This window comes from Buteo buteo, chromosome Z (genome assembly GCF_964188355.1).
Source record: "Buteo buteo chromosome Z, bButBut1.hap1.1, whole genome shotgun sequence".
In the NCBI taxonomy this organism is placed as follows: domain Eukaryota; kingdom Metazoa; phylum Chordata; class Aves; order Accipitriformes; family Accipitridae; genus Buteo; species Buteo buteo.
This window is the reverse complement of record NC_134204.1, coordinates 42,438,033-42,456,327: the sequence shown is the minus strand read 5'-3', so window position 1 is coordinate 42,456,327 and position 18,295 is coordinate 42,438,033. Positions and strand designations below refer to the sequence as shown.

Here is an 18,295-nt window from a genome sequence, read left to right as displayed (position 1 = left end):
AATAAGCTTTTGTAATGTCTTTTAGTGGTGATGGAAATCATAACTATTTTGATGTAGCAAGTTCCTTCACTTCTGCCGTTCACAGTTCCTCAATATTTTCCAGCTATCTTCCACTGCTTGAAACAAAAGTTTTAAGAATTCTTTCCCGAGAAAGACTGCAAGTGTGAACTTATTAACTATATTGATATAATTCTTTTTTTTTTTTTAATTCTAACTCTGAGAACAGCATAATCCCCTGCTGCAGAATATTCTGCAGATGACATCTTCCCCTGGTAATTTTGTAAGTCTCAGCCAAGATTTTACAAGCAATGCACAGCACATTTTTAGAAATTTCCATCAAGCTTCTCATTTGTGAGTGGAACAAGCTTTTAGATTACTATGGGCAACTCAGCATTCTTGTGAAGGTAAGAGTCATTGGATATACCTCTAAAGTAATGCTATGCTTAAACTGTAATAGACACATAGCATGATTTCCTATTGCCACAAAAAAAAAAAAATCTATCATGAACAGAACTAGAGTATTCGGTGGTAATGAGCAGAGAAGCAAGCATATTGAATGTAAGCAAATTTTCATTAAATTAATCTCAGGAATGAACTGTGCTATTAATATATTTAGTATTGCTGGAGAAGATTCTGATAGAAAAGACAAGCAAGTTGATTGATAACTTTGGTTAATCTGACATTAGTCCTTAATGAAATAGTTCAGTCAAAGAAGAACTAATGAATAGAAATATAAATGACGCCTGATTTCATTTCTGATACTAGCTTGATAAAAGCAATTGATTAAATATACATTATGCTTGAGTTTTCTGTGATTTTTTTTCACTTATTATCACTGAGTATGCAGATTTTTTAAGTGTACAATTTAAATATTAATAGGTTAAAAAATTAAATGAGGTTAATAAATTTCACTTATTTTTCTTTTACTTTTGAAAAGAATTTATATATGAAATCTCCCTTTAGCATCCTCTCCAATCCATAGTTGGAGAGAGGACACTGTGCTGGACACACCTCTGATGTAGAAAGCCTCAGACATCCTTACTGGAACAAGTTAATTCCACAAATCTCAGTGTCAGTCTTAAAAGTATTCACTAATTTCATTCATGTGTCAAAATACAAGATCTCTAGAGATAGAAAGGTAGGATGAAATGAAAACTAGAGGAATGGCTTTAATGCTGAGTAACTGAAGACAGATAAATATAGTTTATATGACTTGATCTGAGTCAATCCAGATGAAAATCAACATTCATCGAGGAATAAAGAAAGTGGAAAACACCTATACAAAGTCAGATAGTGTCCTGAAAAGCAGCAAGTCTGGAAAGGATTTAGGGGTTTCATTAGAGGAAAAATATGCCAGTATCAGTTTTTAAAGAGTATGAAACTATTAAGGCCATTTAGATACTCAGACAAACAAAACAGAAAAGGTGCAAGTAACAAACTGTTTTTAAGTCTGCACGGAGTACAACAGAATAAATACTGAAATACTACCTCAAGGTGTGAAGCATATTTTACAAAGGAAGCTGAAGTTGAAAAAGATACCAACATAAAATTATCCAATACCTAGAACAAATACTTTGTAATGAGACTGAAGAATTCAGCTTATTTAGGTGTTGTATTAGAAAGCTCTAAATTGGATCCATATAACTCCATATGTAAAGATGTAATATTTTCACACTCCTAGAATCAAAAATTTTTCTGACTGTATAGTCGGAAGAGCATGCAGCACTTACCTGTTGATGTTTTTTCACGGAACTCTTCAAGCTTCATCAGAGTTGCTGATGTCAATTGCTCTAAATGTACATCTTTTGGAGGCCTGAAGAAATCTACTAAGCTATTTATTGTCATCTGTTAAAATAAAGAAAAAATAATACATGGCAAATTTACTGCTAAGTGAGATTTTTCAAGATTTATAATGTATTCAAATATTTACTTACTGCATCATATACTATTTCCAGTGGCTGTGATTCTATTCTAAGCCTCTGATCTGCTTTCTCATCCAAAGGATTAGTCTCAAACATTATGCTTAAGAGTGAGGTACTCTTGTCTGAATAGACCGTTCGAGAAGATAGAAGACAGGGTGTACACTTTTCTCGGGACATGCCTGTAACGTCAAGTGAGGCAATTTTTGTTTCAAATCTGTAAAGAAAGGTAAACAGCATGGTCAGATGTAACATCCATCTGGCTAGGTACAATTAGGTGGTTAAGAGTATAAGGAATGAGCTGAAAGAAAAAACAAACAACAAAAAAAACCCAAACACAAGAACAACATATCTCTACCCTACTTAAGTTAGTAACTGGATTGCTTGTACATAACAAACTGAAAAAAGGACAAAATCTGTATTGGCACAAAAAATGCTGAAAACAGAGAGAACATAATAATGGAAACAGTATCCATTCACTTTGTCTATCAGTTGCAGGATGATTCTGTTCCCAAACTGCACAAGAAATGACAGTGGAAAAATTGAAGTTAAACATCATGACAGAGCCTTAAAATGTCTATTAGCTGTCATCAACATTTCATGAGGAGCAACAAAAGTTTGATAAAGTTCACCTTATTGCTTGTGCACCTGGTCGTTGGGTAAATACTGTACTCAAGCCAGTTAATGCAAATTTTACCAGCTCAGGAGTTTGCTTGTTTTCTCTTATTGATATAGACATGCTTAATAATTTCACAGAGAACTTCATGGCTTCATACTAGATATGCAGGAAAAACAACAACAGTGGGTTACAAAATATGTTAATATACATTTCAGTACAGCTTATGACAAGATGAAAGCCACAAATACCTGTTTGGTACTATTTTTCTAGAGCTATAAATAGTTCGTATCACAGCTGGTGTAAAAGTAATTCCCAGATAGTTATAACAAAGAGACAGGGTTAGAGTAAGAGTAGACTATGCTTCCAGACTTATGTCTTTGATGTCTCTACACCACCTTATGAGGTAAAGGGCCTCTGACACAGAGCTGGAAGGCAGTCCATTGTACCGTGCATGGTAACTTACATAAAGATGACTTATCAGACAATTTCTGAATGGTTCAAAAATGTTACTCTTCCCCACTACAGTCCTTCAATCATCTTTTCCTTATATAGTCACCTACTGTACCTCATCTACTATCACTCATATTTAAGATTCCAGGGAATCAGGGCACTTTCTTAAAAAATTTCTGAATATTGTAAGAGGATATATGAAGCATTTCATAACTTAAATAATACACTATTTATATGATTTTATTCTAGCTTGAGCAAGCAAAATTTCATTCTAAACTTCTTCTGAATATTCAAAGTAAGCTCTATAACAACTGTCCTAAAACTACATCTAAGGATGCCCTGTTCTGCACAAAGCCAGCACGCAGTAACTGAATTAAAAACTATCAGAACAGTATTCAAATATAGAGACAGAGCTTCAAGCAATTTTAAAAGCAATTTCCTATCAGCTTTAGATATTTATTAGTAGACAAAGCTACCAATTGTTTGATATCATAGTGGGTTATGACTTACTGATTTTGGAAGGGTTGGATCCACAGCCGTTTCACTATATCCAATTGCTGCATAAAGTTTAGCCTTCTCTTCACGTGTCATCAGCTCTTCAAGACCTGTCACATAGCAAGAAGTTAGTTAAACTCAATACAGGTATCTGAAACATCCAAATACTATTATACACTTCCCAGTGCTTGGTAGCTCTACAACATACAGTAGATACTGTCGTCATTGTTCTGAATTAGTAAAAGCAAAAACCCTGAGGTCTAAAGCAAAGTCTTGAGTCTCCTAAAGTATTCTTGAAAATGCAGTTATACTTTTATTCTCACCTACTCTATCTCCTAGCTTACTAACAATGAAGCAATATTTCTAATTTACTTTCCATTTTCCACAACCTATACTATATGCCCTGTACTTAAGTGAATCAAACTCTAATGCACTGCATGAAATTATAAAATGAATGGAAGTAAAATAGTTTACATTCCATTAACTGCTACTGTTTTCTAGCACTTTCTTCAAATCCCCATAAACAGTACAAGATGCAGACAAATGCAAAAACCGTGGCAGGAGAAAGCACAAAACGAAGACAGTTCAGAAAGACTTATGGAAAGGATTGTAAGATACCTCTGTAACATGCAATTAACAACTTCATCAGAAAAAAAAGGCTGAGCAAATGTAAACATCACTAGTCCGATAGCCCAAATATTAAACAAATCCAAAGTTCCATTGTTAGGATCCTATTATTCTAATAAGTCATTTTTAATAATAGAAAAAAAAATACCAATAAATGAACATACTTGAACCCTTTACTTCTTGCTTTTGTTCATCCTTTTTTTCACCTGACCAGCTCCACATCCAACTAAACCAGCCACCAGAATTTTCATCATCTTGTTTCACTCCTGGTCTGTAGATTTTTAATCCAGCCTTAGTTGCCTGAAATATGAAAAATACTCAAACAAGTCATTTTCTTCATGCTTCTTTAATTTTCTTAAGAAAAATACAGACCCAAGACATGCTCTAACACATCAAAACATCATTAGACAAGCACTGAAAAGGCAACGTTACTTGAAGTTGTTAGAAGAAAAACTAACAAGTACGCAGTGCATCATCAGACCAATTCTCACTTGCATAAAATCAACCACCTTTATGAACAAAAAGAGCAAGCAAAAGGTAGCTGATTTTAAGTCAATAAATGTTTCCTACCTCAAAAAAAAAAATAATTCCACAACACTATACAGCACTCTACATCATAACAATGCACTTACAAAGAATCATTAAAAATACATATATAAGCAATTAAATAGCCATCACAGGCCAAATTTTAAATGACCCCTGTATTTTTCATTTCATGATATATGTCCAAAACAATAATAATTTAAAAAACAACAACAACAAAAATTAGTCTTGTAATAGAATATTTACTCTAAGGAATATAGAAAACTATTCCTGGATCTGACACATACAGCTATAATAGTAAGGAAGCCTTCACTTCTCCCACATTCATTATTTCAACAACTAGGGGTTGTCCTGTCTGATGCTAGTGATGATTCCAATACTGGGTCCTCACAGAAAATGCAAAGTACATCCAGACTGGAGCACCGCAAGTTTGGGATAAGGGACAGCAAACAACCATTAAGCAATCTAAGAGACAGAGGAGTTCTCAAAACTGCAGTGGACCACACAAACTATTTTTCTTCATGACTAATATGATCCAAAAAGATAGAAACACTTGCAGATAAGCCCTGAGTTTAGAGATGCTCTAGTGAATGCGATACCCAAAGTAAGTGAGACAGGGATCCCTTCTCAGCATTCAAAAAACCCAACACAATTAGGGAAAACAGCTGGCTATAAATGAGAACTTTTAAGGGACTTGTCACATCTATCCACCTACAGGCCAATGGAAGGCATGACTCACCATAAAACCACAAAGGCTTCTGAACTGATACTATTGATTCACCTCAGAGAGATGAGGAAGAATGTCAGCTAAATAACACAAGGCCTCAAAAAGTTTGAAAAAAATCCTGCAAAGTCCTCTTTGTAAAGGATACCAAGTCATCAAGCAGATGTTAGAGCAAATGGTCCAAGGAAAGAATGGACAAAACCTTAGAAAAAAGGGCTGTTGAATCTCTGAATTTATCAGTTTCTAGGACACCAAGGAGCTGGTGTTGAAGTACAACTGCCATGGAGAAAAAGAAGATGTGCTTAGAGCTATAATTCTCAATATGTCTGAGGCAGCAGCTGGCACCAGCGTCCAAGGCAAGAAAGGCTACAGACAAAAGGGAGGGGAGCTGTACTTCTGCAAGGATGAAGAGAACATTTGTGCATTATGGGAACTAAAGAAATTTCCTGAAGAAATCCTGTTGAGCTTTCCTCATCCTCCATTTACAATGGTTTAGTAATGAATACAGTCATAGTCTGTGGAAAGATTACTCAGCAAGGTAAACCGTTTTGACTAAAAGAAAGGGAGAACCAAGAGCATCATCCTGTATTCTGATTTAGGTGAATCATCTATATAGTATTCTCTAGAATGAAAGCACAAAATTTCTCAAGCTATCTGACACAGAGACTTGATGCTTGGCTCACTGAAGCTGGTGTTTGGTGCTTATGGCACTAGTGATAAAGATTAAGAAGTGGTCTAAGGTTTAGGAATATAAAGTTCTTGCTACAAAGTTCCCAGAAGATCAAATAGTACTGTGTTCACAAATGTGAGTTCTGGGGAGCTTCATTTCAAGGTCCAGAGAAAAGCAACCCCCTGAAATTCAACTCTAAGGTAAGTTTTTTAAAACAAAAAAGCTTAACAAACAGTAGGATCCTTTACCTGGCTTTACTCGGCCCACATCTAAAGGGTGCTCCTTTAAATTCCTAGTAGACTTAAGGCTAACTGTCAGGATACCAAGCTAGTAGTAGATTTGCCTCTTACAAGTCCTTTGAGACCTTTTCCAGAGTTATGACCTGATAACAATAAGAAAGATGGGTTCTGACAGATAGATGGAGGTAGAACAGTTTAGAATCACTGTGACCTGATTTTCAATACTTGGAAATAAATCCAGAGACTTAGCTAGCAGATCTTTCAAGATGCTTTTCTAACACTTTTCAAATGCGAGACTTAAAGCCGAAACAAATTTAAATTCAATTGCTTGTGTCCTGGTTTCAGGTGGGACAGAGATAACTTTCTTCATAGTAATCAGTACAGTGCTGTATTTGGGATTTAGTGCAAGAACAATGTTGATAACACACTGATCTTTTAGTTGTTGCTAAGTAGCACTTATCCTAAGTTAAGGATTTTTCAGTTTCCCATAATCTGCCAGCGAGCAGGTGCCAAAGAAGCTGGGAGGGATCACGGCCAGGATTGCTGACACGAACTAGCTAAAGGGATATTCTATACCATAGAACATTACGCTCAGTAAATAAATGGGCAAGTTGGCCAGGAGGGGCGGATCGCTGTTCGGGCATCTGTCAGCAGGTGGCAAGCAATTGCCTTGTGCATCATTTCTCTATTCTTGGGTTTTATTTCTCTCTCTCTCTTTGTTATATTCCTTTACATTACTACTGTTTAAATAATTATATTTTTTTATTATTGCTAATTTTTAATTTTCTTTTGGTTATTAAAGCATTCTTATCTCAACCCATGAGGTTTACTTTTTTTTCCAGTTCTTCTCCCCATCCCACTGGGAGCAGGGAGGGATATAAGCAGCATGGTCACACTGGAGAACAGAAAAATAAAACTAGACAGGACATTCTTTGGGATCTCCATCACCTTGCAAAAAGTAGGAGGAAAATGATAAAACCAAAAGAAACTATAAGGTACAAGATAAAAACATGCCAAAATTAAGTGAGAATTAAAACAAAACAAAAAAATGTTTGTGTGAAAAGCACTCCAATACAGCCAAACAAATGAAGTGGAAGGACATGAATGTGTCTTCTGGTTCTGTAAAGTCTGTAAAGTCTAAATAATGATCATACAAGCACCCAAATGTGGGTATACATGCAGAAAACCAGAAGGAAAAATCACATTTATGGATTCCTGTTCAGAGTTTTGGTTTAGAAGCACCATATCTATCACTGCAGTAATTGCATTCATACCATACTTAATATACTCCAAAAAAAAAAAATTAAAATGTCTTTCAAGCACTGCCATAAGATATGATTGACGTTCATGAAGTTTAGTTATCAATACATCAATATTTCAGATTCTAAACTTCATATTCTGCTTACTTTTAGTCACATTGATTATTAATGGAAAAAGACTACTTCACAGATTTCAGAAAACCTCTATAGGTTTCATTTCGGTCTCCTGGAACGATGCTCATTCTCTACATTGAAAACTAAGCAGTACACTAACCTAGGAAACACAAGGCTAACAAATTAAGTCTAACTACTCACATCACATTACCTTGCATAATTGTCATAATCTACTTAAATGTATTCTACATTTGCTGTATTCCGAATAACATTTGCAAACAGTAACAAAAGGTCAACACACTACACATACAGGTGTTCAGCCTACATAACAGGCTATCAGTAAGGAAGGGAATAAACTAATAGCCTAGGCTGTAAGGAGGAGGGAGAGGAAGCCTGAAGCTTTGGGTATAATCACTTCCAACTTGACTTATCCTATCATCCTTTGACCATATTTTCCACAGTAGATATTCCTCAACAAAAGTGGAAAGATATTCATCCCAGATCACTTATTTTGAAAAAGCAGTATATGGAACTATTTAATTTTTGCTTAATTACAAGCTGAAACTAACTATGCCTTACAAAATATATATAAATATAAAACATGAAATACAAGAAAAATAGGAAGACTGTATGATGCACAATTTAATCACTAGAACTAAAGTGGATCTGCCTAAAATCTCCACAACCTCATGTTGCAGTTATTCTTAGACTCACTTAAATGATGAAATTTTACCTCAACTTCTGCTTGTTGCCTTGCTAGAGTGATGTTAAAAATATCCAAGGCCTTTTCGAATTCCTAGAAAAGAGGTGAGAAATTATTTTTTGACAATTTCATTTGGTTAGATTTCACGGCTCAGTTTTACAGGAAATGACAGTAAACAACTCTTTCAGTGCAACCCAAATTAATTTGCTCAAGCTGAAAACTTAAAATAAATCTGGAAAAGCATCAGTTTAAGTTTTTCTTCACTGCAGTTATTATTTTTAAAAATTATCTAATATGTTTGTTAATACTACTCACAGAGAAAGGTACTGATAAAGTTGCAAGTCTGGCCACTGAAAATTTTATGTTAACTTATTACTGACTTAGGAACATGTAAACATTTAAGTTTAAGAAAATAGCAAGATGAACAATATTTCAGCCTTTAATGGAATATGGCTAACCTCCAACAATTTTACGATTTCTTCATTAGGTTTTTTTGACGTTATCTTTGTTTTATACATGTCTTTATAGTTCTTCACTTGTTTCCTGTGGTGCCGAATATGTTCCCATGACCACATTTGGAGCTTAGGTTGAACATTTACTTCAAGGATGCCATAAATAACATATTTCCACCTAAAAGCAAAGACAAATAAGTGTAGTTTACATTTCTTTTGGTATATTGAAAAGACACCTAGAGCTATGCAGACTCCCACTAAATACAACTTCAAGTTGTGAAAGAGTGAAATCCCTTGTCTAACATCACAATTCTGATCAGTAGCGGAATCTAAGGATTTTATTTTCTTCCACACAAAGTTGACAGGTTGCTATTTCCCCAGACTAAAAACTAACCTTGTACAAAAAGTGCCCACAAATATATGCGTGTGTATGTGAGAATAATCAAAATATATTTGTAAGGAATCTTCTGCAAAGAAATCAAATCTCTGCCATCTGTGTTGAAATGATTTGCCTATTTTTAGATAATAGCTACGTTCTTGTAATAGTACTTAACATATAATGGAGTGTCCTTCATTTCTGATAATGGTCTTTAAGACAGCAAATGCAGGCTTTCAAACACTGTGTCCTCACCTTTGGTTTGAGGTACTCACCAATGTTTTTTAATACTCCTAGCTTAAGAAAAACAACAATAAAAGAGAAGACTTTGTTTCAGAAGGAAATGAGTTCTAACCTCCTTAAGTAAGAAACAGTCCCTTTGTAATTATTTCAATTTAATAACTACCAAATTATTTTCAAAGCCTGAGGTGGCCTACCATGTCTTGGCATTGTTGTGCAATGGAACATCAGGTCTGTACTTCCTATATGGCAGATTTCGAGTCATCATATCGATGGACTCAAGAAGCTCCATAACACTGAAGTACTGAAAAAAAACCAAACAAAAAAATTCAAACCAAGTGTTAATTTCTGAAAACAACCTGAATCAAGCTTCTTTTTTAAAAAGAAAATAATTTACAAAGAAAAACAAGACTAAGAAGAAAATTGATTCTGTATGTTCATTATAAAATTTCAGACTGCTTTTCTTAGTATTCTTGCAAACTAACTTTTTTACCACATTACATATAACTTCAGAGAAATAGTTTATACCTGTGGCTTATTGAATTCAACAGTTATATCCTGTAAATTTACATCTAAATCCATTTTCGGTGATGAAAAGTCAACATCAGATCGAGGATTCATAAGGAGTTTGGCTTTAGCTGAAATTGGGCGGAATACTAAAAAACAGACAGAAGTTGATATAAAAAGTGCAATTAAAATATTTAAGACTAAATGATACATAATGCTTATCAGCTCAGTTTATGCCAGATTATTCATCTAAAAATGCTAGACTTCAAAACATGAAGACTTCATCAACACAGCTTAAAATATAACACAATCTATACTCAATTTCCAGTTTCATTATGGCAACATTTCTGGAACAAATATTTGTGGAACATTTTCACAAGATTTCCTGTATGTGGTATTACATGGCAGATGTTTCAATTAATAGTTTATATTTTCAACAAATCTAATTTTTTTGGCTATGACATAAGCTATTTATAGTATAAGATAGCTTCAAACATAGCACTTACTTCACTATAATAACTCTTATTCCATAAGGATATTTTTTTAATCTTAGTGATGTTTTACACTGTTGTATTGAGTTTCTGTGGCAAGGTTTTGGTAGCAGGGGGATTACAGGGGTGGCTTCTGTAAGACGATGCTAGAAGGTTCCCCTAAGTCTAATAGAGCCAATGCCAGCCGGCTCCAAGACGGACCTGCCACCAGCCAAGGCCGAGCCCATCAGCGACTCTGTGATAATATATTTAAGAAGGAAGAAAGTTGCAGCAGGCACAGAAATGGCGGTCAGAGAGAGGAGTGAGAATATGTGAGAGAAACAACCCTGCAGGCGCCAAGGTCAGTGCAGAAGGAGGGGAGGAGATGCTCCAGGTGCCGGAGCAGAGATTCCCCTGCAGCCCGTGGTGAAGACCATGGTGAGGCAGGCTGTCCCCCTGCAGCCCATGGAGGTCCACGGTGGAGCAGATCTCCACCTGCAGCCCGGGGAGGACCCCACGCCAGAGCAGGGGGGTTCCCGAAGGAGGCTGTGGCCCCATGGGAACCCCGTGCTGGAGCAGGCTCCTGGCAGGACCTGCGGATCTGTGGAGAGAGGAGCCCACGGAGCAGGTTTTCTGGCAGGACTTGTGACCCCGTGGGGGACCCACGCTGGAGCAGTGTGCTCCTGAAGGACTGCACCCCGTGGAAGGGACCCATGCTGGAGCAGTTCATGAAGAACTGCAGCCCTCAGGAAGGACCCATGTTGAAGAAGTTCGTGGAGGACTGTCTCCCGTGGATGGGACCCCACGCTGGAGCAGGGGAAGAGTGTGATGAGTCCTGCCCCTGAGGAGGATGAAGCAGCAGAGATAATGTGTGATGAACTGACTGTAAACCCCATTCCCCGTTCCCCTGCACCACTGGAGGGGGTAGGTAGAGAATCCGGGAGTGAAGTTGTGCCCGGGAAGAAGGGAGGGGTGGAGGGAAGGTGTTTTGAGATTTGGTTTTATTTCTCATTACCCTACTCTGGTTGATTGGTAATAAATTGAGTTAATTTTCCCCAAGTTGAGTCTGTTTTGCCCATGACAGTAACGAGTGATCTCTCCTGTCCTTATCTCGACCCACAACCTCTTTGTTATATTTTCTCTCCCCTGTCCAGCTGAGGAGGGGGGAGTGATAGAACAGCTTTGGTGGGCACCTGGCATCCAGCCAGGGTCAACCCACCACAACACTTTACTAAGATTTCTGAATAACAGCCAAAGAAGCAATTTCTGAGAGGCATTAAAAATTAGAAGTATACACGCATATTACATATACAAATAAAATACCACCTACCAAAATCATAACCTTCTGGAATCACATTGTGGCTGGCAACTCCCTGTTTTAAGTTAACCTAAATACACAACGGAGGGAAAAAAAAGAAAAGTTGCATTTTTATTTCATGATACAGTATTAAAATATAAAATGTTAGCATTTTAATACAAGCTTCAGCTAATCCCTCTGATACACAGTAGAATTCAAAATACTGATCCGTGTTTTAAACAGAATAAGACTCCCATTTTTAGCTAATAAAAATCACTGAACAGTAAGATGACCATATATTGTGTATAATTTTGTAACTGGCAAAGGACGACTTTTTTTTTTTTTTAAACTTCCTCAGATGGGTGTTCTACTTCCTTACATAAAAACCTTAATATTTACTATTTTTCCTAAAAAAGCTATTAGTAACAAGACAATTCTCCAGGACATTGACATAAATGGAAGCAGAACTGAATGTGAAGCATGCTCTATGCTTCACAGTATGAACTAGAATACTAGATACGTTATCTCATGCTTACTTACCAATGATTCATCACAACCACCATGGTAGAACATCTCTGATTTCACATTCCAGTAAGCAAAAAGGTTATCGAGTCGTACAAGCTGAAAATACAACAGAACATATGTATTAATATGTACAAATTTTAGATTAATAATTTGGATTTCACAAAGTCTGGATGAATAAAATATTCAGCCTGTTCCTTGCAGACTATGCATCCTTTTATTTTAGAGCCTATACTGTTACCTATTTTTCTTGATCTCACTTTCTGTGGAAGAAACTAATTCAGCTTGTTTTATTAACAATTCTTTCTTTAGCATACAGTTTACACTGTACCTTGTAGAACAACTTGGCAGTTTCATCATGTAAACACGGATTCCAATTCTTATCTGAGGTCTGAAATGAGAATTAAACAAAGTTATTCCAATATCTATAACACACCAACGTTTTATCATCACTGAAACAAACCAGGAAAAAAAGAGGGACATCATCATAATTAAACCTCACTAAAAATAATGGGACACCATCTTCTAATTCAAGAAGATTTAGCCATTATTTTAAGTAGAAACTTGATAAGGCTACTTCCCTCCCAAAAATACACACGCGTACGTGCAGTGACTGGCAGGCTGCACACAAGAACCAAAAGATTCTTTAAAATTCTGTTTTCAGTATTCAAACTGTTTTTCTTTACACCAATATTAATTTTAGGCAGGCTCTTTGGAAAGACATAAACAAGGGACTAGAATTCTTTTACAATTCTGGAAGTACTATTTTAGTTTGAGCCCAACAGAAACACCATATGCTATTATACTTTTTCAAGGCTAATAATAAGCATTTCAAGAGTGAAGCAGTAAGAATACTAAAGCTTTTGCTTACTATGCAAAACTGTTTAGGGGAGGGGGCTGGCAAGAAACTTTCTATGTGCTAGGAACAAGCATTCATAAGACAACTACTTCATTCAAAAAATTTACATTTACTTCGACGTATTTCTTTAAGATTGTCAGTTGCACAGCAAAAGCTACTGAGACAGAGCAACTCAGCAGAATCAGCATATTGCTACTACTAGGTAGTCTTCCAGGAAAAAAAATGTGTACAGTCTATGATGACTACTATTAGCACTTTAAAGTGGAACTTGCAGATCAAAGAACTGAGCTCTGGTTTGAAACAAGATGCCATCCTCTTTTTTTGCCTTTTTTTTTTTTCCCCCTTTTTTTCCCTCCCCAATATCAAGTAGTAACTTCCTCTCTTGGGGCTCATGGCAATTTCAGTAAAATATTCATAGATCTGAAAAGCCCAAATCCACGTCTGGTACTTGGCAACCACAAAGTGCAGCAGGCAGAAGAATAAGAATTTCCTCCCAAAGATCTATTTTAATGCTAGTGCTTTATGTTTAATGGCACCCCCACCACAATATTCATGCTGCATTTGATAAACCAAGTAGTTACCATTGTACGTTGTTCATGATTATAAGTACCCTTTCATTAGACAGTATGTTACCGGACAGCACAATAATACACAAAAGCTTAACTTAACCTATCAGTATACATCAAGATGCTTTTTAGATGAAAAATAAAATTACCTGCAAACTTAGATTCTGAAGTGAAATCCCAAATGACAACGGGTTATTCCGATTCGTGATCTAACAAAGCAGGGGGAAAATACCAAAAAAGGATTATCTTATGCTCTAAATTTAGATTTGAAGTAAATAACCAACAATAAAAATATATAGCAAAGACCTGACAACTATATCTTCTTTGTACCCAAATATATGCTTATAAATATCTTTATGCTTTGGTACCAGCTTTTTATCAGGTTTGTTTGTTTGTTTTTAAGACTATGAAATTTCCAAAACTGTACTAGGATTCTCTCAATGTGGAAAGCAACTAGAAGAAAAGAAATCTGACAGGTTCCTAACTTCACATTACAGTGCACAACCTCTCATGCTGAGATATACAAAAGTACTTACATCATCTTCATAGCGAATATGGATGTTGGAAATTTTCACCTGAAGATTTTTGATGACCTGAGTGACTAGTTTTTCTACAAAAGTGTCTTGTTTCTCTTCTTTTACTTTATCTAAGTTAGAGGAAAAGAATTTCATATTTTGTTTGTATTAAAGTATTTTTAAAACTACACTAGAGAAAACAGTAACATAATAAAGTTTGTATGATATTTAAATTTTCTTTTACATTGTACTCTAGTTGCATAAGAACATGTCCTTTCAGTATAATCTCTAACATTTATATCCTCAGAGTAGATGGTTTTAGCTTTATTACCTGCTGCATAAAGAATCAGGTAGTTCAAAAGTATGACTTGTACCCACTGATACTAAAGGTGGCCAATACATATTTCTTGAAAGTACCAAAAATTGAATTTAAGGTGGTAAGACTTAACATGTATCAAAGGGCAAATTAAACATAATCTTTAAAAAGGTGTAACCTTAAAAATTCTTTGCTACTGGAAACAAAGTTAAGGCAAAATATGACACAAACAAGCAATATTTCAAAAGCCTTATTTATATCAGATCATATCAATGTTTCAACATTTTTACTTTCAGGATACCTGTTCTGCAATATTGATGGCAACTACACCTAAAAATCTGTAAATAATATTTTTTTAAGTAACAAGAGGAAAAAAGGAATCTAAAACACTAAGTGAAAATCCAGCATGTTTTTGGATTAAAATAAAGAAAGAAATAGTGTCACTTTCATTAGCTTTTTCCAGTTTTACCTTGGTCAGCTATTTTCTGTTTTGCTTCTTCTATCCTTTGCAATTCCCTTTGTCTTGCCTCCAAGAGCTGCCTGGCTTCTTTTTCAGCATCATATTTTATGCCTAAATACACAATGTAAAAAGGTATGATATAAAAAAACCTTACACATTTTTGGAAGATGCTGTTTCAAAAGCAATAACTTTCTCATTTTGTTAATAGTTACATAACAGCAAAAAAATTAGGTGACAAAATGTAAACTACTGAAAGACACCCCAATCCCATTATCTAATTGTATTCGCTAGGAGTATCTACTAGGAACAAACCTCATGAAAACAATATCAACCCATTCCAGATACTTCTAAAATCCCACCTATCTATGTTCACTTTTTTCTCTACATTAACTTACTGGCTGTGGGCACAATAAGCAAATAAACTCCATCAAGAACTGCCTCAACGGGTTGAGTATAAAGGTTTTGCCATGGAATCTGTAGATTAAGTTGACCTACAAACACAAAAGAAAAAGGCTGAGGTATACAGTTAAATAGTTGATTGGAAAGAAAAATATTAGAAAGAAAAATCAACATTAACCACCAAATCTCTGGACAATTACTATATTGGACAGAAAAAAACAGTGCATGAGGCACGTGACCTTTGGGGTTTTTTTACACAGCACACAAATGAACATGAGGCATGTTTTTCCATGAGCAGAACTATTAAATCTCTCCCTACTGCCTTGAATTATATTCCTTCTTCCTAACAGCAACCTCTCCCTCCTTGCAAATCCACTGCAGCACCCTCATAAACAAGAGCAGCATGGGCAGCTCATATATAATCACTCAGCTAAACACTCCCAAACCCATTATTTTTAAAATACATATTTTTCTTTCTTTTTCTGTCGAAGAGTCTTAAAGTAGTGTGTATGTTTCACAAACATGGGGACCCTGAGGTTACACCGTCTCTCATTCTTCACACAAGTGTCAATTATAATAAACTATGAAATCAGTCATAAGAAAATATATACTTCCAGGGTAGATTTAAGGGAAATATAATGGCTTTAGACTTAGTTTGGTTTAACAAACCACTAACTTTTACAAGACAATCAATTTACAATGAGAAAACTTTTCATATTAGCAAAAACAGGGAAGAAGGATAGAAAGGAACGTAGAGGGCAAAATCTGTTGTGGAGTCTTGCTAAGACAAGGGATAAGATCCAGTCCTGCTCAGTTGCTCATCATTGCTGTGTTGGTTCTTTTCTCAATAATATTGAAGTGATTAGACAAGACTCGAGTATATTTTAGCTTTACTATCTCAGCTCAAGAAAAGGAGCTTCTTCAAAGAGTTTTTTTTCAGAAGAGACAAACTTCAGAGTGTACAAGGCATGCAAATCAAGGAAACTAGGAAAACCACTTGCTTAGGATGTCTAGAGCCACTTGCAAGGAAAAGTAGTATGTTTAGTAACTCCTGCATTGGTGCATGTTAAAATGTAACTTACCAATATGTCCTGCTTTAACTTTAAATGGCACATCCAGCTGACTCTGAAAGAAAGTGGTTTAAAACATTTAAGCTCATTTCAACAACTCGTGAAATGTTCCCACATAGGAAAAAAAGATGATGATAACCTTTACAACAAATTTACCTTTCAGCCACTGAAGAAAAAAAACCCAAAACATTCAATATAATGGAACAAGCAAGTATTTGGTTACTGATTTAGACTGTTAAGCCATGCTAGTTAAATACATTCCCAAGAGCAAGTTTCTAGCTTCATAAGCGAAAGAAAAAAAAGGTTTTTCAGTATTGCTTTTGACCTAAACATATTCTTTTAGCAATTGCTGAGAGTTTTAGTTTGGAGGCAGAAGGGGAACGGGGGGGAAGCTGAATGAAGCCAGCATACACCTTCACCTTTAAATTTAATCTCAAATTAATTAGGCAATCCACACAAGCACAGAGAAAACAAAACAGTAATTTTTCTCTTAAAAGACAGTGTATCCTAAAATAAGAACAGAAAAAAGCATGTACAATACAAAATGTTGTTCAAGAATTGTTTTTGCAACAGTTTTTATTTTCACTAACTTACCAGTGCATTTTCTTTTATTTCAAGATTCTTCAGTGCTACGGCTCCTAAAAGCAAAGAAGCCAATAAGTAAAACTACCATAAGCAAAGTAGTAGTGGTGCACACTAAACATCCTAAAGTCTGAGTCAGTGGTCCCTGGCATGCAGTTCTTCAACTCTTTGCTATGGAAGATATCCACAAGCTACACCTCAAATATCCGTGAAAGATGATTAAGAACACACTGTTCATTCATGCTACACAATAATATCTGAGATTTTCTCATGGAGCTTGCATGTCCATGGAAAAGAACCCATGATTCCTCAAAGTAAAAATGTTGGAAATTACTGTCACATTTTCTGAGGACTCATTTTGAAATTAAAAGTTTGCCTCTTTTTCCTCAACCATCTGCCTCCTATGCTTGTGAAAATCCACCAACATTAAATTTGGAGTGAATTTTTAGCCCTCAAAAGATCTTACATATGCAAGTTATATTTATAGGCTTATACAAGTTCACAGGAAGCATTTCAGTAAATCTAATTTTTAAATGTCTTAAGACAACAATAAATTCAGTACTCTATAAACACAGAAAATTTGAATTGCAGGATCTGTTTTTACAATGCACCTGACATCAGACACTTGTCATAACAAAGGTACATTGGAAGGGACCAGGAAACTTGTAACTTAAAAACATGCACATAGTCCGAAGCAATGTGTTCTGCAAATTCTACAAGAAGGATGGAACACCTGCAATGGTTTACCGTCAAATTAGTTGTATAGTGTTAACACATGCACATGGAATAGACACCTGATACAGCTGAGCAGGGGCATAAATGAGATTCAGGAAACCAGAAGCAGATTACAGGCCAGGAAAGGAATACAACTTGAGATTGTAAATGATGACTTGATTGACCCAGTAATGCTTTCCTTTGGGTGATGCAAGTTAGAAATGGCCAAACATATGGGGAGACAGGAGCTCCCTGTGCAAAAAAAATTCTGGCAGTTATATAGTGCTGATGGCATTAGACTACTGTTCAATGTACCACAACCTTTGGGAAACTGGACCACAATCTCAAAATTGCATTCATTAGAACAGCTGGCTCAAGTTGTTGAACTGCTGTAGAAGAGAGCTGATCAGGTAAACTAATCCATCCATCTTGTAGTACTCGCAAAATATTGTAAAGTTTTTAATGGTTTAATTTATTCATTGCAACAAGCTATTATCACTTTCCAGTAGAATTCTACCATGCCACCTGACATGTGGCACCATCAGCCTCTCCAGAGAAATACTATAAGCAGAAGGATGTTTTCTTAGA

General features: G+C 35.7%; 1 protein-coding gene across 2 annotated transcripts in view; it reads right to left on the bottom strand.

Moving 5' to 3' along the window:
* The window catches only part of VPS13A (vacuolar protein sorting 13 homolog A), a 108,868-nt gene that overhangs the window by 83,694 nt on the left and 6,879 nt on the right, over positions 1-18,295 (bottom strand). The window contains exons 2-19 of one of the 2 annotated variants that reach the window (XM_075020694.1): positions 17,006-17,049; positions 16,424-16,466; positions 15,338-15,433; positions 14,952-15,053; positions 14,188-14,297; positions 13,801-13,860; positions 12,558-12,617; positions 12,245-12,325; positions 11,738-11,795; positions 9,959-10,086; positions 9,628-9,734; positions 8,821-8,992; positions 8,393-8,455; positions 4,275-4,410; positions 3,499-3,593; positions 2,552-2,694; positions 1,935-2,136; positions 1,731-1,845 (exon numbers count right to left, since the gene is read on the bottom strand). In XM_075020694.1, coding sequence (XP_074876795.1) covers positions 1,731-1,845; positions 1,935-2,136; positions 2,552-2,694; positions 3,499-3,593; positions 4,275-4,410; positions 8,393-8,455; positions 8,821-8,992; positions 9,628-9,734; positions 9,959-10,086; positions 11,738-11,795; positions 12,245-12,325; positions 12,558-12,617; positions 13,801-13,860; positions 14,188-14,297; positions 14,952-15,053; positions 15,338-15,433; positions 16,424-16,466; positions 17,006-17,049 — 1,815 coding nt within the window. Of the gene's footprint in view, positions 1-1,730; positions 1,846-1,934; positions 2,137-2,551; positions 2,695-3,498; positions 3,594-4,274; positions 4,411-8,392; positions 8,456-8,820; positions 8,993-9,627; positions 9,735-9,958; positions 10,087-11,737; positions 11,796-12,244; positions 12,326-12,557; positions 12,618-13,800; positions 13,861-14,187; positions 14,298-14,951; positions 15,054-15,337; positions 15,434-16,423; positions 16,467-17,005; positions 17,050-18,295 lie in introns of those variants that run through there. The other variant, XM_075020695.1, reaches the window with a different exon arrangement.